We start from the raw sequence: 25,885 nt of genomic DNA on the forward strand, positions 1-25,885 counted from the left end.
AAAGCTCTGGCTAACTGAATTTTCTAGTTAACTGAGGATGAAGTAAAGTTGCCCAGGATGAGGCAACGTCCCTGTCGTATGTAATGTAAATATTTAATGGGATCTCGTTTAGGTAAATAATGAGAACTCTCTCAAAAATCATGTTTTGAGAAGTTCATTATTTTACACAGTACAGACTTTCTGTTAAATAACCAAAATATCTAAAAACTTTTAAAGAAATATATTAAAAATACAACCCAACTCTGTCACTGAGGGCTATAATTAAGGAAAAGGAAAAATAATTTTAACTCAAAAAATTACAAAAGAAAGAAGCATAGAGTTGCAGAAGCCTGTGAGAAAAGAGATATATTCAAGTTTGGCTTGAATCTAGGAAGCTTGAAGATGGTTCTAGAGATAATTAAAAAGAAAAAAAAAGCTTGCTAAAGAAAACAAATCAACTTTAAAAAGCCATGATGACAGTAAATCATTTAGAAGAATGGGATCCCTACTTCCTACCTCTCTCTTTGCTTCAGTCAACTGCCTCATGTCTATTGACTAAAAACACAGGATTCATTTTTAACCAAATTTGACTCATGGAACACAAGAACTAGAAACATAGTTACAGCTATAATGTAAACAAGCCCATTTAATCAGAACTGTTCTCTTCAGCCAGATCAACCTTTCAGCCAGAGTTTCTGGCTGTAGAGCAGGGCTAGGATAGAAGTATTTCTAGTTTATAATTTTTAATATTTTTTAAAAATGGTAAATTAATAGAGTCATTATGGAAAATTTAGAAAATTAAGAAATATATAAAAAAGCAAAAAGAAAATCTAGGATACTGTTACTCGGAGGCTACGACTATTGACATTTTAGCATACTTTTCTGCAGTCTTATTTCTATACATTGTTTTGCAAAGTTAGACTTTCATTAAATAAAAAAGCTGTATTACTTTACTCATAACTTCCAATGTCATTTAAAATTCTTTGTAAATAATTATTTTTAATTGGTTGCATGTTGCCCCACTTCTGAATACATTGCAGTTTTCTAAGTCATTTTATTAATAATGTTTCCACCTTTTTTTTTTCTTTGGCATCTTTGGGCATAAATATTTGTTCAAATTTAAACTTTTTTCCTAAAAATTGATTAGTAATATGGAATTACTTACTATTCATTGTGGAAAGCCTTGGCCAAGACAGCCATGGGCAGAGTGTCCTAAGACCTTGTTGCCCATGAGACACTCAGCTGGCCCTGTCCAGTGACAGTCAGTGTTATACAGTTGCATGGCAAGTTGCATGGGTGAAGCCCTAGCCGTGTTAGGGCTTTCATGACATGATGGGACCTCATCTCAGGTAGGAAGGTGACCGTCATTATGACCCAAGTATGTGTCCTCTGAGGAAACGGGGGAGACTTCAGAGGCCACGCTCACTTACCACCCTCAGCCTAATGACATCGAGTATTCCTTGCTGAAATATACATTCCATGAGTTTCCTTCAGTAAAATGTAAATGGAGTGAGACTATGTGTCTCTGTGTTCATTTTGCCAATTGCCAAACCTAGTTTTCTATAGGAAAATTTATGTCAAGGGGTAGGTAGGACACCCTATTAAAGACACCCTATCTTAAAGACAGTTATAGCTAAATTAGAATGGGATATCTTCAGTGTTTTATCAGAACTGTAATATTATTCATTGGACAGAGACGTAAAGTCCATGTTTACAAACCTGGCAAATCTAATACAGACAATAAGCAAAACAAAACAAAAAACACAGGCTAATTTCATAAACCACAGAATTTACTCTCCTTACCAAAAAGACAATTTCAGGAAAAGAAGCTTCATGAAGGATATCTTACCCTTGCCTGGTCTATCTTTAGGAAGTTTGTGGTTCTTCCAGATGAATGTGGGCCTCTTATCCACTGGGTTAGTCTGGTTTATGCGGGTGTCATAGGTCAAAAGAACCTTGTACTGTGTCGGGGCATGAAAAGAAGAAGGATGAACAGAAAAAGACATTTTAGAATGACTTCTGATGAGATTAACCGTGCTGCCCAATGACATTTGAATTTCATAGCAATGTTTCTCAGTGAAACAAGGTAAATGTTACCAGCCAGGACCTAGTCAGGATCTACTTGGTTCTCACCATGAACATGGATTTAAGCTCCATGTGGGCCGATTAGTTTTCTGTTTCTTTATGACCATATGCTACACCTGCCCAGCAGAGATTCTTTGGGTCTTTCTAGTTCAAGTCTTTCATTTTACTAATGTTAAAATAGAAGCAAGAAAAATTAAATGGCTAGCTCCAAGTCACATGACAAGGGAGGCAGCAGTGTTTTCCACAATATTAAGTTGCTACTAAAAATGATGTCTTGAGAAAATGCACCATAGCCAACATCCATTATCCATATTTATACACGTCAAGGGGCTCCTAGAGAATTCTACATTTCTTAAGTTCTGTCAATTACATAATTTTTGAATCTCTTCTAGCCCTACGCTCTAATGTACTTTCTTAGACACGGCACTCACTAGGTTTCCAAGATAAAAGGTTTCTTTTTCAAGTAATCTGTCAATGGAAATATTAATATACCCTTAAATTACTGCTGCATATATTGAGTCAGTTTTGTAAGAGGCATCTGGAAAATGTTCATCCTTCTAAATTCACCACTGCTCCCTCAAAACATTCTGGACAAAATTTTACATTCTCAAAATTATACTCTTAACTTGAAAACAGAATATAAACTTGCATATATTGAGGATAGAAAATATCCTATGTATTAGGGGCTGGTAGATTATATCTCTACTGAGACCTACTCTGGTTATGGAATAACTTATCTATAGCCCTATGTTTTGAGAATTAACCCCTGGTTTCCCCATAGATACATATCATATAGCACAACTGATGGCATTAGATTATTGAAAAGTTCAACTAGACTTGCCTGTGGAGACAGCAAGTGCACAGAACCACATTTTTCATTTTGAAGAGCAATCATAAGGCTGACATAGAATCTCACCGCAGGTATCTGCCTCTCTCCAAGGGAGGCAAAGCCATCATCCCAGGTGCAAATAACTTAGAGGGGCATGTAGTTACCTCAGTAGTTACTATTAGAAACTGAAGTATCGAGCAGATTGCATTTTAAGGTATTCCCATGGTATGATGCCAAATACAGCATTGTAGTAAAGGTTCAGTATAAGTAAAACAATGTAACTAAAAACGATGCTTTACTTTTCTGAAATGCTGCCACCCCCCACCCCGAACTTCTAGTTTAACTTTCTCAATCTGAGCATCTTTTCTCTTGCTTTCCACATTTCGCATTATAGTTGTCTTTTACAAAGCTGGGTCAATACATACACTCAATATATGGGTTAGGGATGTCAGAATGCTCATATTGGAAAATTACATGAAAAAATGAAAAACTTTTTCTAGTAGATTCCTGGTTATGTCAGGACCTAACTTCTTAAAGAAGAAAAGGTTTCTACCTGCCATTTGGTTGGTTAGAACAGTGGCTTCTAGTTCATGATGGGCACAACTCTGGGTGACATAAAGGCAGGTATTTTTGTTTTTAAATTAAACACTTAGCAGCCGTCACCTATGTGCCAGATAAGAAGCTAAGCACAGGAGACGTGGAGAAATGAGATCCACCCCTTTCTTCAAAGAACCTACTGTGTAGGTGTGTGAATATGTCTATCTATCTATTTATAGATAGATAGATATGTATTACATATAGTGTGTGTGAATATAAAGCACATATGTAGGTGTGTAAATACCTATCTATAGATAGATATGTACTATGTATATATAGTGTGTGAACATAAAGCATAACATTAGAAGGCTGTTTGTATGTGCCAGAGGGATTACACAATTAATGATTTTCATGAGACTTCAGAAGGAGAGAGAAGAGGTAATGCTTCATTCAAATTTTTAGTTGTGGAAATGAATAAACAATTCTTAGGAAAAAAACATCACCTTCTCATTGGTATCCCATCAACAGTCTGGTCTTTATACCAGTGTTTTCTGGGTGGGTATTTTTTATACAGTAAATAGAGTGGATATTCTGAATAAGAAGTTCTATGGGAGAAAATGTTTAAGGAATACGGCCCCAAGGGGGGCATAATCATAAATCTGAAATAAACTAACTTCTAGATTCTAAACATAACTTCTCTAATTCCTTTGCTAGTATTGGGTTGGCCAAAAAGTTTGTTCGGTTTTTCTGTAAGATCTTAGTTACAGAAAACCTTTTGGCCAGCCCAATATTTACCTTCCAGGAGAACCCTCCTCACCTAGTCACTTAACCCCAAGTTGCCGATAAGAAGTCAGACATACTTTGTTGGTGTCCACAGAGGTGTACAGAAGGAACATAGTATTGTCAATATCCCCACAGTCATCCAAAGTCACTGGACCCACACGCCCTAGGGCAAAAGCAGAAAGAGTTAGATGCCATTGTTGACTTCTTGACTGAACGACCAGTTACATCCTGACAGAGGGTATAAAATAGATTCAAATTGCTCTATTTTACTGAAAAATTGACCTTAATGATGCAATCTGAGGGCATCTGGATTGGTTCTTGGCCCTGAGATCTCTGAAGGATATTTTTATAAGAGATGTTATTTAGTTAGAAGGAAAATTCTTTTTCATTGCATTTAGAATGGTGACACTAAATGTAATCAGTCAGTAGACTTCTCCTGATTATTAGTGACAAGTTTTTGTTGAGAGTATTGACTAAACTAGTGGCACAGTGTTTGTCGCTCCATAATCTAACTTAGACTGTAAAAAGGTCAAAATCCCTCACTACCATGTATGAGCTGAACACATTGAAAAAGTTAAGTTGAAAAAGTTAAGTTATTTGAGTCTCAGTTTTCTCAACTATGAAATGATAGCCATATAGGATGAGCCTATGAAATGGCTGTTTAGGTAAAAGAAAAAAATTGATGAAATATCAGCAATTTCACATGGTTCAACATAACAGCTAATACTTATTTTGTGTTTACTAGACCAGGCTCTGTGCTAAGTGCTTTATATGCATTTATCATTTTATTCTTCCCCAAATACCATGACATAGAAGCTGTTACTATCTCCATTTTATTGATGAGAAGTCTGAGGTCAGAAATATTACTAACTTGTTCCAGGTTATAGGTACAGCTAGCAGGTTCACAGAGGTGCAGGCAAAATGGTGGCAGCCACTGCCACTGCACCTCCCCCATTGTTGAAGCCCTTCCCCCTCTGCTGATTATGACTGTCAAGGGATGTAAAGGGTTGGTGGTCCCCTCAATCCTCCTTCGTTTTTCTCTTTTTCCCCTTTGAGAGACAGACATTGAAGACTAGAATATTCAAGCAACTGCATATATGGGGGAAATTAGAAAGCTACTACACATGCCCAGGGGAAGGCAGAGGCTCAGAAAAGACCTGAGAAGACCTTAAGTTTACACCTCAGGCTGATCCTCAGCAGAGACAGTCTACAACAATAAAAACAAAAAGCAAAACCAAAAAACAGCAAACCCTGGGGAATGAGAAAATTCCCCATTCCCCATGTGATTTCCAGGATTACTGATTATTAGATTCAAATGTCCAGCTTTCAACAAAAAACACAAAGCATACAAAGAAACAGGAAAGTATGGTTCATTCAAAATAAGAGAAAAAAAAAACAAAACCCAGTGGAAATTATCCCTGAAAAAGACCTGATGGTGGATCTACTAGACAAAGGCTCTAAAACAACTGTCTTAAAGATGCTCAAAGAACTAAAGAAAGGCATGAATAAAGTCAAGAAAATGATGTATGAACAAAATGTAAATAGTAATAAAAAGGTAGAGAACCTAAAAAAGAAACCAGAAAGAAATTCTGGAACTGAAAAGTACAGTAACTGAAATAAAAAATTCACTAGAGGGATCAAAGGCATATTTAAGCACGCAGAAGAAAGAATCAGTGAACTTGAATATAGGACAATGGAAATTATCAAATCTGAGGAACAGAAATAAAAAGGATTGAAAAGAAGTGAACAGAGTGTAAGGGACCTGTGGGACACCAGCAAGCAGACCAATACATGCCTTGTGGAAGTCCCAGAAGGAGAAGACAGAAAAACGGGTGAAGAGACTATTTAAAAAAATGATGGCTGAAAACTTCCCAAATTTGATGAAACACATGAATATAAACATCCGAGAAGCTCAATTAATGCCAAGTAGGATGAATTCAAAGAAATCCATGCCAAGGCACATTATAATCAAACTGTCAAACGCCAAAGACATAGAATTTTGAAAGCAGCAAGAGAGAAGTGATTCGTCACATATAAGAGATGTTCAATAAGATTTATAGGCAGATTTCTCATTATAGACTTTGAAGGCCAGAAGGCAGTGGGCTGATATGTTCAAAATGCTAAAAGAAAAAACTGTCAATCAAGAACGCTTTATTCAACAAAGCTGTCCTTCAAAGTGAAAGGAAAGTAAGACATTCTAAGATAAAAGTTGAGAGGGTTTGTTACCTACCACTAGACCTGCCCTGCAAGAAATGTTCAAGGGAGTCTGGCAAGTTAAAATGAAAGAACAATAGACAGTAACTTGAAGCCATGTGAGGAAATAAAGATCTCAGTAAAGGTAAATACACAAGCAATTATAAAATCTAGTATTATTGTAAGAACAATGTGTTACTCCACTTTTTGTTTTCTACATGACTTAAGAGATGAACAGGGCTTCCCTGGTGGCGCAGTGGTTAAGAATCCACCTGCCACTGCAGGGGACATGGGTTTGAGCCCTGGTCCAGGAAGATACCACATACTGCGGAGCAACAAAGTCCGTGCACCACAACTACCAAAACTGCACTCTAGAGCCCGCGAGCCACAACTACTGAGCCCACGTGCCTAGAGTCTGTGCTCCACAACAAGAGAAGCCACCACAGTGAGAAGCTCACACACCGCAACGAAGAGTAGCCCCTGCTCGCCACAACTAGAGAACGCCCATGCGCAGCAACAAAGACTCAGCACAGCCAAAAAAAAAAAAAAAAAGAGAGAGAGAGATGGACAGTGGAGTGGACTCTCCACTTTCACTAATGGATAGAATAACAAGACAGAAGATAAGTAAGGAAACAGAGGACTTGAACAAAATGATAAAGCAACTAGATATAAGAGACAAATACAGAACATTCTACCCAACAACAGAATGCACATTTTTCTCAAGTGCCTGTAGGACATTTTCCAGAATAGACCATATGTTAAGCAACAAATTAAGTCTCAGTAAAATTTAAAAGATAGATATCATACAAAGTATCTTCTCTGACCACAATGAGCTGAAGTTAGAAATCAATAACATAAGGAAAACTGAAAAATTTGCCAATTTGTGGAAATTAAACAGCACACACTTAAACAATCAATGGATCAAAGAAGAAATTACAAGGGAAAAATTTTAAGACCTAGAGATAGATGAATATAAAAATACAACACACCGGGCTTCCCTGGTGGCGCAGTGGTTGAGAGTCCGCCTGCCGATGCAGGGGACGCGGGTTCGTGCCCCGGTCCAGGAAGATCCCACATGCCGCGGAGCAGCTGGGCCCGTGAGCCATGGCCGCTGAGCCTGCGCGTCTGCAGCCTGTGCTCCGCAATGGGAGAGGCCACAACAGTGAGAGGCCCACGTACCGAAAAAAACAAAAAACAAAAAACAACAACACACCAAAACTTACGGGGCACACACAGTGAAAGCAGTGTTAAGGAGAAATTTATAACTATAAATGCTTACATTAAAAAACAACAAAGGTCTCAAATCAACACCCTAACTTTACAACTTAAGGAACTAGTTAAAGAAGAACAAATTAAACCCAAAGCTAGCAGAGGAAGGAAGTTGTAAAGATTAGAGCAGAGATAAATGAAATACAGAATAGAAAATCAATTGAGGAAATCAATTGAAACCAAAAGTCGGTTCTTCAAAAAGTTCAACAAAATTGACAAACCTTTAGCCAGATAGAATAAGGAAAAAAGGAGAAGACTTGAATTACTAAAATCATAAACGAAAGTGGAGACATTACAACCAATTCTAAGGAAATAAAAAGGAATATAAGGCAGTACCATGAGCAACTGTATGCCAAAAAATTTGATAACCTAGTTGAAATGAACAAATTTCTAGAAACACAAAACCTACCAAAACAAAACCATGAAGAAACAGAAAATCTGAATAGACCGATAACTAGTAAGGAGACTGAATCAGTAGTCAAAAATCTCCAGACCCTCTACCCCCTAAGAAAGGGCCCTGAACCTAATGACTTTACCAGTGAATTCTACCAAACATTAAAAAAATAATTAACACCAATCCTTCTCAAACTTTTCCAGAAACCTGAAGAGAGAGTAACACTGCCTAACTTATTCTATGAGGCCAGAATTACTCTGATACCAAAGCCAGACAATGACACCAAAAGAAAAGAAAACTACACACCAATATCCCTTATGAACATTGATCTAAAAATCCTCAGCAAAATATTTGTAAACAGAATTCAATAGCATATTCAAAGGAGAATACAACATGACAAAATAAGATTAATTCCTGAAATGCAAGGATGGGTCAACATATAAAAATTAATCAATATAATACACTACAAGAGAATGAAGAAAAAAACCACATGATCATATGAATTGATGCAGAAAAAGCATTTTACAACATTCAATACTTTCATGATAAAACACTCAACACACTAGGAACAGAAGGAAACTACCTCAACATAATAAAAGCCATATATGAAAAACCCACAGCAAACATCATACTCAATGGTGAAAGGACAGAAAGGGAGATATGGAAGGACGAAAATTAAACTGCAGCTACTTCTCTTCTTGCTGGTCTCTAAGCAGAGTCAGGACATCACTGCCCGAAATGCCCTGTGATGAGCTTGTTCATAAGTACCGGGCCTGAGCTACCTGCTCTTTCTTTGATATCCAAAGATTCTCAAGTTCTGAAGCATAAACTGGGGTCTAGTTATAGATTATAGCATCCCCGAGGTTTATGCAATTATGTTTGCCTCCAATTAAGTTAAAAGGTATTTAGCTGTTGATCCATTTATTGCCACACCCTCTCTTTGCTTCCCAAAGTCTGCCCATAGGGCCCATATTTCATCAGATTCCTCTAGAAACTGTTAGGTAAGTGTTGTTTGCTCCTAGGAAACCGGTACCTTCAAAAGTGACGTTCCTGAAAGCATGAGCAAATTTAGGGGTGGTAACTTCTTCTCCATTTTCAAGAAATATCTTCAACATGTGTCCAAAGAGCAAGACTCCATTAAAGTAGGCAGCAGCGAAATCATTTGTCTGAATGAGAAAGGAAAATCTTAAAATGAGTTCCAAGAAAAAAAAAAAGATTCTGGTCTTGAACCTGGAGAAACACATTCTTGGGGTGAGCAGGGTAACTGGAAAGGTAAAGGAATATTAGGGGAATTGTAGGGGTGGTATTAAAGGAAGTTTTGGAAAAACTTTTCTTGGACCAGGGCTCTTTATCATCCCCACGTGACAATTCTGTCTTCTCTTGGGATCAATAAACTGCATACCCTGCCTTTAGGGAAGTATCTAAAAGCAGCTGTGCTTCCTCCTTCCCATGATGAGAAAATATTTTACTTCGACCAGGGAGGACAACATACAGCATTTTCGATTCCTGTAAGGTTTCATATAGAAATAACGCTTTCATTTAAGAGGAAAAGAGAACAGCAACAAAAACAACCCCACTGCCTTTGAGTATTCTGATGGGGTGGGAAGAGTTTTGATTGGGTGATACCATTGAATTTGCTTTGGAGATAGTCCTGATTGGGTGTTAGTTCAAGCCACAAAGGTCTGCCCTGGGAAACATAAGAAGGGGGTCAGAACTCCTCTGCCTTTGCAACAGTTGTGTGGTTGTCTTCACAGAGATGGGCTATGGATGAAAAGTTCTGTGCCCCCCAGAGACCACATGAGTTCTGTCGGCTCAGACACTTTGGAACTCCCACCTGTGAAGAATCAGACTTTTGCCAGAGCCTAGAAGCTGTGCAAATGATATGTGAATACTACTACACCCAGAAGTATATTTGCTAGAAAATATAAAAAGGAAAAACTAAAACACTTCTCATTGGTTTCAGTGTCTTTTGCTGAAATCATCCTTTCATGACATGAAAAGAATCAGTTAAGACCCAGCCCCCAAAGGAGTTGCAGCCCCTAATTTTGGCAGGGTTGCAAAACACAGGGCTTAGAACTGCTAGTCTAGGCAAAACTGTGATTCTCTCAAAGGTCCCCAACTTTCCTCACTGCTCTTTGGGCCTTGTCATCCCAAAGTTGTTCAGGGTCCTCAGGACAGACTGCCCCTCCACTTCCCTCTCCAAACCTGCTCTCAACTGTGTCTGAGGGCAGAAAACATCCGATGAATTTAGTCACGTTAAGGTGCAGTGACTGATAAAACCCAAAGTGGTATTAGAGGCAGGGGTCTTGCATTTAATTGAGACATTAATGATTTTTTAAAATATATTTTTTTAAATTTCTTTATTTTCTTCCACTGTGTCTGGTCTTCTTTGCGGCGTGTGGGCTTCTCTCTAGTTGTGGCGTTCGGGCTTTCTCCCTCTAGTTGTGGTGTGTGGGCTCCAGAGCACATGGGCTCTGTCTGCAGTTTTTGTGGCACATGGGCACACAGACTCTCTAGTTGAGGCATGTGAGCTCAGTAGTTGTGGCGCGTGGGCTTAGTTGCCCCGCGGCATGTGGGATTTTAGTTCCCTGACCAGGGATCAAACCCACGTTCCCAGCATTGGAAGGCGGATTCTTTACCACTGGACCACCAGGGAAGTCCTGAGACATTAATGATTTAATGTCCAATTGGAGGTTCTTTTTCTGGGACAAATGCTAAACCAGATGGGATGCTGGGATAAGAGGAATAAACCAGGCCTCGCCTGGACAAATCTGAACAATGGCCAACCTAATTTAAAGAAAAAAGGACAATGTCTTAACCTAGGAATATGTATCTCTAGAGGTAGAACTGTGATATCAGGGCCAGCAGAAAGTTGCTTTAAGATGTAGGGGACTTCATTTATCTTTCATTGTTTAATTTCTACCTCCCCTACGTTAGCAGGGCTTCTTCTGATCTTCCCACACTGTCATTTCTGTTCTGATGTTACAGCAGTGTGCACTGTGGTGTTGATCTAGAGCCTAGCGCAGTGACCTATAGTAACAGTTTTAGTAGCAGGAATCCTGCTATTGGCCTCAGTTAACATTTGTTGAGTGAACTGGAACAAGTGAAAAAAACGAATTGCTTATTTTAGAATTGGGGTCCCAAATGGAAGAATGATACTTTACCCTTGCCAAAAAAAAAAAAAAAAAAAAAAATATATATATATATATATATATATATATATATATATATGTATATGAAGCTTACCAGTGATAAATTCTTGGAGAAAGAGCTATTTGAGACAGGATTTTCAGGAGGCAGTGTCAGAACAAGAACATTTTTCATATAGTCGGGGGCTGTAACATTGTCCATGAAGTAGTGGTCACTGGAATAAAAAGTACAAGTTTCTCATGAAAATTAGATTCCTCCAAAAATAGAAATGGAGCTTCTAAAATTCATACAGCAGGCTTGAAATAGTTTAAAACATCTTTTTCCTGCAAAATGTTCTACTTTTCCCAGATAAGTTTCTTCTACACCTGCTACCTTGAATAGCAGAAATTAGGCAGCTGTGGTTAACATACACAAATGGAAAGGAAGATCAGAACACAGACACTTCTTTGAGGAAGCTTTCTTAGGGGCTCTGGGCACATAAGCTTCTTTTCAAGGCTTAATGACTCTTGGCTTATACCTGGAAACTTTCTTTTCCTTAAGTGCTCATAACACTTTAGAGATTTAGGGATAGGATAGAGAGAAATTTTATGAATTAAATTTACTTTCCAGATGGTGAAACATAAGCATGAAAAGACTAAGCATTTTCTCTAACACTGTAAGCTTCTTAACATTAGATTATCGGTCCTTGTATCCTCGACTCCTAGACAGTATCTGGTACACTGTGGACCCTCGATACCATCTGGGATGGCACTGCCAATCATATGGGTCCCAAGCTTCCTAATCATTTTAATGTTTTAATATGCAAATAACCTGACAAGCTTGAACCACTGTAACTAGGATGACCATCATTTAATAGGCAAACAGTAGGTGAACACATCTACGTACAGAGGACTGTGTTGAATAGTTTGCGCATATTGTCACATCTAATCCTAAAAGCATCCTTATCAAGTAGGCATTTTTATTCTCACTTTACAAATGAGAATCTCAAGATATACTAAGTAATACCCAAGAGGCAAATGAACCAGAAGTGTCAGAGTTAGAATTTGAACCCAAGTTATGTCTAGTTTCAAATGAATCTATCTCATGAGCATTCCGAAACAGACCCAGAGGTCCTTAGGGAATAGTGACAAAAGAATGCCAACACTTCGGCAGTTGATTGAGGATTTGCTAAAAATAAAATTACACCAGCCTGGTTACATTGAGGCCTCCTTCCAGAGGGCAAAGCAGCTATTGAAAGCAGCTATCAATGTGGCTGTAGGAATAAAATGTTGATCATTTTCCCCTCTTTTTCGTATTCTGCAGCTAAAAGGCTCGGTTGACTAGCTTATCTTTGTGAACAAGATAGGCCTGCACTTCCTATGCTTCATTTTTCTCAATACTGGGACAAGTGCATTTAGTGTGGGTGAAATGACGAGGCAAATATGATATAGTGCAGGAATAGCTTCTGGTCTGAATACGGACAGGGAATGATTAATGATCCAATCAGATAAGTGAAGTCATATGAGCTAGCTGATGGGGCAAGGGACACAGGTGTACCAGCAACACCTTTTTTAAGCCTCATCTGACTCAGATATTACCTTTGCACAGTTTGTTTGTGGGGTCTCCAACCATGTTAGAAAATGAGTAGTGAAAAGAGGGAATGTGATAAAAGGTAGTTTCTGTTCTCCAGAATTTTCTCCCCTTAGTTCCAGATAAGTGCAGAGGAAAAGATCACCACCCAATGACTATACCACAGACGGCAAAGAATAACTGTGTAAATCAAATTCACTTAACGGGAATTTTTCTCTTACCGAAGGTGGCTGAAGGAAAAATAATCTAGGACCAAAGGCCATTAGCAATTGAAGGCATAGATAGGGCCCACGTTCTCAGAAATATGATTGGGATATTAGTTGATTTATTACTGCCTGGAAAAAAAACACCTTAAAATCAAGCTGAAGACCAGGATCTTTGTTGAATGAGCATGCGGGTTTAATGGGGATTTCATAAAACTTTTGTATTTGACATGACAGGGATGTCAAAGGTATACATCTCTGCTAAAGCTATAATTAATTAAATAAGAATGAGGGTGTGATAAAGAAGAAATGAAACACTGGTTAAAGTATTATCTTCATACAGAATCCCATTTTAGGCTGTGCAAAACGTGAGAAAAGAGAATATCTTCCAGAAATCCTTAGAGTATTTCCTTTCTGAAAGGAGGAGAGTTCTTCCAAACATTATACCTACTTGAATAAATCCACTAGAATAATGACAGTGTCTTCAGCCACTGCTCGGTCACCCTTGAGGATGTTGATGGTGTTTGGTGTACCACACATAACAATCACTGCAGGAGAGAGAGCAAGACAGGGAGAAAAATGTACAATAGTCTACTCCCAAGCAGGAAGGGAACCGGGGGCCTGAATTTGAACCCAGTAAGTCCATGCTACATTCGTGTTTTAAGATTGACACCAGTTCCTCCAATTTACTCCCCCCCTCCTTTTATTTTTCATTTACAGTCATAGAAGCAGAGGAGAACTGCATGGGATCTTAAAAAGAATCCTCTAGTCCTTGCCCTTAATTTTACTGATTTAAGGAGACTGTAGCTAAAATGTCAATGAGATAAAAAAACCGGTGGATGAATAATTCTGATAGTCAAGTATTGGAGTCTGGCTTTGTGCTTATTCCATTACACGAGGCTGGAGTAGTTATAGAAGCTATTTTCAGTGGTAAGTGAAGGGCACTGCCACTTGTAAAGGAGCTGGAAAAGATATAAATTAATGTGAGAACTGATGAAGTCTTCCTAAGCACCTTTCCTTGGGTTTTGGTCGCAGCTTCTTAGCTCAGAAAGTGATTTCAGTGATCGAGTTCCAGTCTGATTCTCTAAGCTCTCCTATCCACTGCAGCCAGATTTCCCAAATGCATGGATTGATGAGTAAGATGAATAAGCTGGGAGACACTTCATTAGATCTGTTCACACACTGTGTTGTCCAGTTGAACTGTAAACACTTTATGACATGAATCATCTTATACTTCTTGTTCCCCATATCCTGGTTAACGTTTTGCATATGGTAGGCTCTTAATATGGCAAACGCTTAATTATAACAGCAAATGATACTTCAAGCGATACCAGGAAATCCTGACAAGCAAGAACATTTCCTCGTAGAAAATTCCACAGTTGATTCCTTTGCTCCTGATATATTCTTATTTGCAAAAAGAACTCTGTGGAAAGTGAAATAAATCACCAAATAACTTAGTATCCCATTGGCCTTTCACACTTGGCCTATAACTGAGAGATCATTAGGCAGGTAAAATACCGACAGAGTAAAGCAAAGTGAGACAATCCTTGCCTAACTGGTAATTTTGCTTAAGGCTACATATCAATAAATACATCCTCTTGGTCACCAGGGGACGAGGGTTCAGAATATTTGAGAATTCGTCACAAATCCAACAATATATTAGATTGTGGTGAACTTAAAAAAGCAGTTTACTAATAGTGGATCGTGATAACATTTTTGGCTTATAAAAGCTGGATTTTAGCATCATCATTACTTTCATAATGTTAATATATTTGCTCAACATTACTCTGCTAATTTTGCTCAGAGGATAAGGTTTTAATCAGCAAAAGGAACAGTATAATGGAGGTGCCCGCAGCTACAGATCTCTGCAAATATACACAAAATATACAGTAACGATGATAGCTCTGTGGTGGTAGATTTGTCAAAATGACTCATAGGGAGGTGGTGGTTGTGTGGACGTAGCTGGCCAAAAATTATCTTCATGTCTTCTTACCATTGCTTTCCCTGTCCTGGCCCATTAAGATACGCTGAAACTCGTCATCCCTTCTCAGCGTCCCCTTGAAGTTAAGGTTCTGAGAAAAATAGGAAACTCCAGCCTCCAGAGCATTGAGGTACCTAGAACAGAAAAAAAGAGAAACTCTAAGAAATCAGCTTAGTTTCTTCATGGCTTTCCATGTTGTTTGCTCACTGTTTACAGATCTGTCCAGGGACTTGTTCGCCTAAAATTCATTTCTACACAATAGACAATACACAGCGTGATACCAATGGTTAGGACTACGGACATCTAATTTAGGGAAAGTTTTAGGGAATCTTCGTGTATATATACAGATAGTAGACATTTGGCAAATCCCTTATAATGGCTTCTTGTTATCTGCTGAAGGAAGACTATTCTGCTTGTCCCATTATCACAGATAAATGGAAACTTGTGAATCTATAGTACAAAAATTCAGAGTTGATAGGAATAATTTCTCCTACTGTGTGGAAAGGACTTTTGTGTGCTCTAAGTTCACCCCAAACTTTCTAGGGTGCTGCCTTAGGGCTGATTCTTGTGTGTTCCCAGGGGTACCCTATTTTGGTCCTCTGGATGCTTTGGTGGAGAGCTACTGCAGACTCCTTCAAGAGATTCTTTCTGCCACCTTTGCTGGAGTTGTGTGAGCTTTGTGATTTTATTTTAGCAATGGTACCCAAGATCCTGCTCTCCCCACCACTCTTACTCCTCTGAAAAGCTGTGAGAGAAATGATTTCTAACTTGTGTAGGACAGGCAGAATGCACATTCTCTGCTATCATATGTTGCACGGTAATGTGACAGCATTTACTTCTCGTTTCCCTTCTCCTTATCTGTAAAATGGAGATCATAGTACTTGTTCTCTTTTCTTTAGAGGGTTTATCTTCATGAAAATATATTTATTGGGACTTCCCTGGTGGTCGAGTAGTAAAGAATCCATCTTACAATGCAGGGCACGTGGGTGTGATCTCTGGTCAGGGAACGAAGATCCCAAATGCTGGGGGAACTAAGCCCGCGTGTCACAACTACTGAGCTTGCACGCCTCAACTACAGCCTGCGTGCCGCAACTAAGATCCGACGCAGCCAAGAAATAAATAAATAATAAATCTACAATATATAAATATTTATTGCTAGGTCACTTATGCCATTTGGGAAGAATTAGAAAAAAATTTAGTCAACGTATTTACGATTACATAGACACTTTATGTCACTCACACTGAGACAACAAAATAAATCAGATCACTGTTAACTAAAAAACTCTAAGAGAAAATGCAACTTTTTGAAAATATGTTTAAAAAACATTTATTCAGAGTTCTCAAGACATATAACACACTCCATATGATTCCTTTTTATTAATATGAAACATTAGCTGCACATCCTATAGAATAAACGTTCATTATTCAATTGAATCTTAGACCTCATATCCTAAGACTGTCAGCCTCAACATCAGACTCTCCTTCTTACACCACTACATTCTAGTAGTTAATAACAATTTGGGTAGAGGTCAGGAAGAAAATTGTGGCCACCTTGAATAACTCCATGCACTCCTTTTAGGAAATAAATATTAGGTAACTTTTAAAACATGTTCTTGAAAAGACATTTTTCATTTGCTGTACAGCAAAACTAACACAACATTGTAAATCAGCTATACTTTACTCCAATAAAAATTCTTTTAAAAAGAGAGACGTAGATGTAGAGAACGGACATGTTGACGCAGTGGGGAAAGAGGTGGGTGGGACGAATTGGGAGATTAGGTTTGACATAAATACTCTACCATATGTAAAACAGATAGCCAGTGGGAACCTGCTGTATAGCACAGGGAACTCAGCTCTGTGCTCTGTGATGACCTAGGTGGGAGGGAGGTCCAAAAGGGAGGGGATATAGATATGCATATAGCTGATTCACTTTGTTGTACAGCAGAAACTAACACAACACTGTAAAGCAATTTTACTCCAATAAAAAAAAAAATGGCTTCAAACCAAAAAAAAAAAGAAAAGAAAAGAAAGTGCTTAGTGCAATGTTTGGCAAAAAGTAAGGACTCAAAGAAAGTTGCTGTTAAAAAAAAAAACCAGACATTTTTACCTGTTGCTACTGATTTAGATCATGGAATCAGTGAAGTGTTGTACACTTCCAAGTGAAATTTCAATTTGACCTAAAGTTAATGGGTATCTACTTCAGAGAGCTATGCTTAATATACCTAGTTCAAACAGGAGTAACAAACAGCCTTATCTAAATATATCTACAGCTTAAGGATGAAATCAATTAATGTAAGCTATGTACCACTTGTGTGTAAGAAAGTGGGCTGGTTTCCATTCCCAATGCTACTATTCATGGAAGGCATGTCTGATAATAACTAGTGGCCTGCTGAGAGTTTATGGCTTCTCTCCCTGCTAAGCGCCAGAAGGACATTAATGGTCCTGCTTACCAGAAACAGTCCTCAGACTCGGTACCATTCTTGAAAACATAGGTACTGTTCCAGGAAAAAGTTTTGAATGGAAAATAATTGACCTTCCAAAAGTCAACCAAGAAGTACGTCAACTTCCTAGCTGGAGACATCAGCCTGGTTAAAGTTTCTTTGTAGTCACACGACAATCCAAAACTTCCAGCTGAAATCATGGGATACTTCAAATCTGTGTCAAGGCTATGCCAAGGGGTGAGAGAGAAACCAGTATCAGGATTAACAACCTAAGTAGTACAAATAAGATCCCTCTTTAAGCTGTTTCAGCGTGTGGGTATAAATCACAAAAATGAAACAGGGTCACTCAAGCAGGTGTTCCATGGGTATAGGTCTGTCCCTCACAGGTGAATCTAAAACAATATTTACTGAACGTATGCTATGTTCTACGCATACTCTGGGTGTCTTCTTGTATGTGTGGCTTGGTTACTTCGATTTATTCTAAAATGAGTTGTCATTGGGTTGTCCTAACATCTAGGCTAGGACATATGGACTTCGGGGAGTAGGGCAGAGAAAAAATAGAAAATGGGCCACCATAGCTACTACAAATGTTGTAAAGCCCAGAAGATGCCCTCTGCAGCTTCCCTCCATGCATTGCCTTATTGCTAGCTCTTCTACGAACGGCCTTTGAGACAGACATCACCTGAGGACCTTACTGTTTTCCTTCCGCTGCTTGGCCCACGGGTCTGCTTGTGGTCCCTTGAGCATAGTAAGCTTTATTTTCTACCAGGGTCTTTACAGATGCCAGAAATGCTGCTCCCCTCTGTCTTTGCCTGGCTGATACTTACTCATCCATCAGGTCCTTAATTAAACATCTCTTTATCCATCAGGAGAGCTTTCCTCGATAACTAAGACCAGGAATCATGGGTGAGAACCTGTTGAATACCTGTCTCCTCCACCAGACTGCAAGCGCCACGAAGGTGGAATCACACCCAGCTTGTTCACCGCAGCATTTCCGGTCTGCCTGCTTTATGTGTAGATGCTTAAGATGTATTTGATAAAGGGAGGAAAATGACCTCCCCTTCCATCTTCGGTGCTCCACTGAAAGGTTTCACTTGGGTGTCCTGCTTGCATTTCAAACTCCTCACGGCCACAGTTAAATTTGTCTCTTAGTTTTGTTTCTCAGAACTGTTCCTTATCCTGATTTTCCCATTTCTTTTAGCGTTTTGATATCTCAAAGCCTTTTCAACAACTACTTTTCGTCCCACACTCCAGTATCCGATCAGTTATCAAATGCTATTGATTCTACTTTTAAATATCTTTAAGGCGATCCTCCTATTCCAAGTCAACTGCTTCCTCACTAGTTCAGGATCTCTTCCTCCCCTGATTTTCCTGTCCTCAGTCTCTCCTGGTGGGCTCCAGCCTTTCTTCTACACTGTTTCCAATTATTCTTCCCCAAAGTTGAGCTGCTTCTGATGGTACTTCCCTGCTGTTTTAGTGGTTTCTGATGCAAATCTAATTAAAAACCCTTCCCTCACTTAGAACTCATGGCCACCCAAATACGGCCCTGTCTAATTTTCCTAGTTTTCTCTCTACTACTCCCCTATACATCTCTTTCCCTCCAGTTAATACAGACTTGCACAAATTTTCTACACTTCCCTGATGCTTTGCTTTCACATATGCTTCTCCCTCTGCTGGCTGGGATGCTGATCCCATCACCTCTACCCATTACAATTTAACCCATTCTTCAACACTCAACTCATACACCATCTCCTTCATGAAGTCTTTCTCCTCTTGAAGCTTAATTCTCCCAACCACAGGGACCATTCCCTCTGTGCCTCCGCAGCACCTTGCTTGTACTTCTCTAAGGGAACCTGTTCCACTCTGCCTTGCATTGGTCACCAGTGTCCTTGTCACCTTCTCTATTAATTGTCTCCGCTCTGACACAACAAAAATGCGTCTTTGCACATGGAAGTTCCTCATAACTGGTGAATCAAGGTCCTACTTCTCCTTTCCTTCTGGGCACACTCGCCAGCAATATCAGTAAATGGTCAGGTAAGATGACAGCTGGAATGAGCACAAGGAAGATAAGATTCTGTATTCGTCTGCACTTCGGTACAGAAGATGAGGTCAAATGTGCTTCTGTGGGGTGTCTATGGTCTGTGTGGGTTTGAACGTCTGAGTCTGTTTATACAGCTGGGTGGGAGGTGTGAGAAGCAGACTTTGCAACAGAAATTTCAGAAGTCTAATGTCTACCCTTCAAAACCTATTGCAAGTGTTCCTTCAGCATAGTTTTCTCTGTGTAGACAAAGGGTGATCCTTGATTCACGGGGAGATGAAACAGGTGAAAGAAAGGCCTGTGAGAGGGATTTGGATTGGGGGAGAGGCGATCTGGCAGAACAAAGTGTTTTGCAGTGAGGAGAATTTCGCTGAGTGAAATGATCGAAAGCGGTGAGGGCGATTTTCCCAAAGCCAGGAAGTATTTTCACTCTAAATACAGTGGAAGCTTTTTCTTTTTTTTCTAAGCTGATAAGGGCACTGTGCAAAGTACTTTAGTATGTTATATATATAATCCTCAAATAGTGCTTTGAAATAAGAACCCTGCTACCTTCCCTATTCTTACAGCCCTAAGGAGGGAACGGAGCCCTGTTAATGCCCAGGCTGCTGCACTTTCCTTTGTGTTTGGGCACATTCTGCCCATACTTCTGGGAAGATTTCCTTTATTCAACTCTCAAAATATCTAAGTTCACTATCTTCCCTGTGTCCTGCCTGGAGTCTAACTTTTCACCTCTACCTTTTTGCTTTTCAAGCTCAGATGTTAGTAACAGAAGTGGAATATCTACTGTCATCCACCCCACACTGAGCAAAGGCAGAGTTACCCGGATGAGGGAATGACAGTTATAGAGAGACTGTAACATACGAGGGCCCTGGCACCCTCAATTGTATTGCCCTGAGTAGACTGCTGTTTGATACATCAGTTAAATCTTGATATGATGTCCTGACTTCAATTCACAGGGGCATGAAAACAACAAACCAGACTACTTACTACATCTGGAAGGTGGAATAGGTACACGTGGGCCCCATGAGGACACATCCCATCTGTTTGGTCCCCTGTAGGAGAAAAAAATAACAACCAATTCCTAAAACTAAAACTGCGAATCAATGCACAGGAAAGAACCAGCAAGGGGAAGGCTCCCAGAAGGCTAGAAAGCGGGCCTCTCGAGATGTTAGAATGTAGAGCAGAAAGGAGCCGCGTGCATGCCTTGGGCTGGGCGAGGGCCAGCCGAGGGATAAAGGGGTCCGAGAGGGGAGAGGCTGCGGATGGAGGGAAGGGCATCCCACTGAAGGTGAGCTGACTGACGTGACCCTGGACTCTATCAAGAGGAGGATGTCCAGTGGTGGGAGAGGGACTGGCAGACTGTCACATTAGCAGTTATCTGTAGGTCAAGGGGTGAAGACGCTAGATTTGGAGGTGCTATGCAGGGACAGGGCAAGTTTCGGGTTTAGGGAGAGCTACAAAGCGGGGCTGGAGAGAACAAAATGCAGTGTGGCTGGGTGAGAGACTATAGATCTTAATTCCACTCTTTCTCAAGGGGAAACTGATTAGGAGCATTCTGTTGTTGGTGTTGGAGAATGAGGTGGGACCTCCCACCTCCGGAGACAGGGATGAGGCACACCTGTTTATTAAACTCCCCTTGCTCGCTCCTTGCCCTCCCATGATCAAGAATGACCACTTCCTGGGCTCCCCTGGTGGTGCAGTGGTTGAGAGTCCGCCTGCCGGTGCAGGGGACGCGGGTTCGTGCCCCGGTCCGGGAAGATCCCACATGTCGCGGAGCGACTGGGCCCGTGAGCCATGGCCGCTGAGCCTGCGCGTCCGGAGCCTGTGCTCCGCAACGGGAGAGGCCACAACAGTGAGAGGCCCGAGTACCGCAAAAAAAAAAAAAAAAAAAGAATGACCACTTCCTGACAGGAGTGCAGCCAATCCGGTCGATGTGATGTTACCGATCAGAGCTTCAGAGCCATGGATCTGTGCCCAGTGCTCAGCTTCCTGGACGGCCTTCCCTTAGGTCTCTGTACCAAAGGGACACTCACACCCTACCTGCCTCTAGAGAGCTTGGACTACTCTTCAGTTCCAGAAAGCTCTGGTTGGGGATGGAGTTGGCAGGAGGAACTAGGCAAGAATCTCTGTCTTCCCATTTCTACGGATTGACATTACAGTTACTACTTTAAAGTTAGGTTTCAGATTCAGCCCTTAAGCAATAAACCTGCGACCGTGTATATGGTGATGGCTTGTAACAGATGTCTGGTGTAAGGCTTTAGAGTATATTTTTTAATGGGGCACCTCAGATTTTTCTTGAGGGACACGAAGGCAAACCAGTTAATACCAACATTTAGATTTGTTAAAAGTTCTAAAAACAGCTGAAAACAAAATAATTCCCCTCCATACCACTGAACGTGTACAGACAGAACATAGCTAAGGTTCTCCCCGCTTTCCTAGATTCCTGGAGGGTGCCCATCACTTGGGAAATAGATGGGGATACAGTCGGAGCACCTGGTCCCCAAATCACTCAGCTGCATAGCTGGAGACGATGCGAGAGATCCTGGCGGGCCAGCGCCCGAGCTCACGCTGCGGCCCTCCTGAGGCAGGAGGGTGTGAGCTGACTCTGCGAAGGCAGGTACTCACTGAAATCGTCCTGAGTAGGTCGAGGCCTTCACAGGTGCTGCTCCGGCAGTCACTGGACTTATAAATCATACTTTCCGAATTGATAAAGCTGGCATTCACGGTCACATTTAGGCCTATTATCCAGAAATGAGGGGAAAGAGAAGGCCAGTGTTATTTCTCAGGAAGTTTATACCAGCCATGAGACTTTATTTTTCTACCTCTCTAGAAAGAGGAGATCTGGAGAGGTAAGTTAACTTGCTCAGGGTTCCCAGCTGGCAGGGAGCGGAGCTGGGTTTTGAACATACGGCAGTCTGATTCTGGAACCAATATGCTATAGAGCAGTGGTTCTCGAAGTGTGTGCCACAGACCCCTGAGGCACCTTGAGACTCTTTCAGGAGGTCCATGGGGTCGAAACTATTCTATTAGTTTAAGACATTCACGAGCATATAGTGAGGTTTTCCAGAGGCTACATAATATGTAGTATGGCAACATTTTAATTGCAGAAGCAGATAGGAGAATCCAACCATTTTCTATGAAGCCTGATATTAGAGATTTGCTAAAATGTGAATTTCTGCCACTTTTCCCACCTACTTCTAAGAGTTTTTGGTTTGAGAAATATGTTTTCTTTAATATGAAATTTTATTTATGTTAACAAATTCTTACAATTGTTATTTTAACTGCATCAATAAGAAAATATTTTGAACATTTTTCAGTTTTAATTTCCCATATAATAAACATTGATAAATGTAACATAAACGAAACGCTTTAGAACCCATGATTATTTTTAAGCGTGTAAAAAGGCCTTGAGATGGGAAGTTTGAGAACCACTTCTGTAGAACGTACTGTGGTGAGCTGCTGCCTCTCATGATTATGGTGCTGTGATGTCCTTTTGCTTACTTTTATCTCCCCAAATCCCAAGTGATTTCTCAAGAAAATACTGAACACTTTTTAGACAATGGGATGGGATGACTTCAAATCAGGCTTCACTTTTGAGATATGCCTGGTAACGTGTTCCGACACCACAGCAACAGACACAATATCAACGTCCTTCACAAGCACAACAGTAAGAGCAGCAACAATAAAACAACAGCCATTTATGGAGCTCTGGCTATGTATTAGTCAGTGAATTAGGTACTTTATGTGAACCTCCTCATTTAATTCACACCACACCCACGGAAGGAAACTACTATTTATCGTCATTTTACAGGTGAGGGAACTGAGGCTCAGAAAATGTAAGTAACTTGCGTGAGGTCACTGGTGATGAATGGTTGGATAAAAGGCTGGAATGTGAACCAAGGTCTGTCCGATTCCAAATCTCTGCTTCTAACCACAGTGTCCCACTACCTTATTTTCACGAGCAATGGATGGGTAAAGATCTTACAGTGGCGACATGATACACTCTGTGGAATCTGACAGATAGGGGTTTGACTCTCATTTCAAACAGACAACTTGTATGACTGCAGCAAAGTTATTAAACCTCTGCTGTGAAACAGTGTCAGCAGTGTTGATCGTACAGAGCTGTGGCGAGTAAAGAGATTCCATATCTTACTTAGCACTTGACAGGTACTCAAAAAACAAGAACACCAAGTTCAGGGAGACCAAGGGAAATAGCTCACATGAGATTGGCAGGGACTCCAATTCAGGTCCTCAGACTGCGAATCAAATGTTCTTTCCACTATACCACACTGCCCAGGTAAATAAGGGGATTTTATTAAATGACCTCCTAGTTCCATTACAGCGCTAGATCAGATCCATCCATTTATATCTGAATCCAGTCTCAGAAAGGACTGAAGAAATGTATATTGCACAGAAGACAGTTATTACACATATATGATATATGATCTATGATACCTATTGCTATTATTACCACAAATTTTAAATAGAGAAAATTAAGACATCCTCTCCTTAGAACCATAAATAACCATTAAGATGTATGAAATACTCATTGACTCAGTAATTATACTTATGGCAATCTCACCTCAAAGCATGGAAAAAAACTATGTACATAAAAATGTTTATTGTAGTAGTTTTTAAATAATCGTGAGAAATTAAAAACAATGGAATGTCCTACCATAGGGAATTATTACATGATTTGGGAGGATATCTACTCTAAGGGGTATTGGTCATTCATTCACATGATGCTAAGAAGATTATGCAGCTCTAGGAAAGCCACTTGTAGAATCATGTGAAATGAAATAAGAAGGACAGAAAATTGTTTCTGTGCCATAGTGACCTCAACTATGTTCTTAAAAACAAGAAACTCAGAGGCATATGAAAAGATACTGGAAATATCCAGGTGGCTGGAAATTATCAGGGGTGACTTTTTTCCCTTTATTCTACATGTTTTATCTACTGGTATAGCTTATTTTAATAATTAAGAGATACATGCAAACTAGCATATATAGTATGGATAAACAACAAGGTCCTATTGTAGAGGACAGGGAACTATATTCATCCTGTGATAAACCATAATGGAAAAGAATACACACACACACACACACACACACAACTGAATGACTTTGCTGTACACCAGAAATTAACACAACATTGTAAATCAACTATACTTCAATAAAACATTTTAAAAAGTAAAATAAAATAATTTTCTTATACCCCCCAAAAAAGAGATACAATAAAGAACTTCAACACTGAATTTGATTGCAAATTTATCATATTGACTGTATCTTATAATAACAGCCACCAGAGATGTCAAGAGTGAATAGATGGATTAAAAATCCCAGTGAAAGATTTAGCACCTGGATCTTTACTTAATTCATCTTCTTGACTGGTAACCCTGTGAAATCTCAGACACAGACCAAATCTTGCCTCTGAGAAGCTACAGAAGGAAACATAATGCCTTCCTGATGCTGAGTAGTGTTATCTACTTAAGTCCAGTTAAGTTAAATCCAGCTTTAGCTGGGACATTTCACTGCTGTGAACACCTGGGTCGGGGCCATCCCCAAAGCAGAGTAGATCATGAGTGAACTCATTGAGGTAGGGCTCAAATCCTTCTCTTTGAGGATCTATTGCCTTGAAATAGAAAAGGCCTGTGGGCCAGGCCCTTAGAGAAGGTTGGGTGATCAGGCAGAGAACACAGGTCTTCGCTTAGCAACCCTCTGACCCCAGAGGTGGTAACAGGGAGGAGAATTCTGTTACCATCTTCTTACCAGCTTCAAGCAGACGCTGTCTCACTATTTCCATTCCCGCGTTCACCACATCTTTCAAGTTAACCTGGGACTCTGGGAAGGCCGAGTTGTTCACCATCAGCACAGTGATCTCGTAGCTGCCATTGTGGCAGTTCTGACTCACTTGGGAGGTCCAGAACAAAAGCCCTGGTCGGAGGAGCAGTGACCACAAAGCCAAGGCCAACAGTGGCGTCTTCATGACCTCCCTCACCTCAGCACCATACTCCTTGCTTTACTCTGGGCCTTTCAGGGAAGCAGGAACTCCAAATGAACAGCCTGTCACTGAGTCCCGTGGTCTACTCTTCCCCACGCTCCTTTCTGGTCACCCCACTGGTCACGTGGACCACAGAATACAGCCTTCCTGTCGGCAATTAGCGGCTACATTACAGTAGGAGATAAACCAAAGTTCACTTTGCGTGTTTGCTCACAGAAAGGTCAGAGTTATAAACAAGATTACCTGCGCCTCACCCAATAAAAAAAAAATCACTGGTGACACATCACTGAGAAGAGGGAAAAGAGGAAGAGGGCAGTATTGTATATACCAAAAACACTTTGTAAGATGGAAAATAAAGGTCAAAGTGTTCAAGGCAAGCACAAATACGATAGATTATTAGCTTTTAGGTTATAGTTGCAAATTGAAACTGAATC

The 25,885-nt window shown here is 40.1% G+C and overlaps 1 protein-coding gene across 1 annotated transcript in view; it reads right to left on the reverse strand.

Moving 5' to 3' along the window:
- The window catches only part of GUCY2C (guanylate cyclase 2C), a gene marked incomplete at both ends in the record, with an annotated part of 69,227 nt that extends 43,791 nt beyond the window's left edge, over positions 1–25,436 (reverse strand). Inside the window, 10 exons of the mRNA XM_082849719.1 lie at positions 1,829–1,940; positions 4,291–4,376; positions 9,103–9,235; positions 11,316–11,433; positions 13,443–13,539; positions 14,985–15,106; positions 17,423–17,638; positions 20,439–20,503; positions 22,077–22,189; positions 25,220–25,436. Coding sequence (XP_082705845.1) covers positions 1,829–1,940; positions 4,291–4,376; positions 9,103–9,235; positions 11,316–11,433; positions 13,443–13,539; positions 14,985–15,106; positions 17,423–17,638; positions 20,439–20,503; positions 22,077–22,189; positions 25,220–25,436 — 1,279 coding nt within the window. The remainder of the gene's footprint in view (positions 1–1,828; positions 1,941–4,290; positions 4,377–9,102; positions 9,236–11,315; positions 11,434–13,442; positions 13,540–14,984; positions 15,107–17,422; positions 17,639–20,438; positions 20,504–22,076; positions 22,190–25,219) is intronic.
- Between the last annotated feature and the right edge of the window lie 449 nt (positions 25,437–25,885).

Source organism: Leucopleurus acutus (genome assembly GCF_964270905.1).
Source record: "Leucopleurus acutus genome assembly, chromosome: 11".
NCBI lineage: Eukaryota > Metazoa > Chordata > Mammalia > Artiodactyla > Delphinidae > Leucopleurus > Leucopleurus acutus.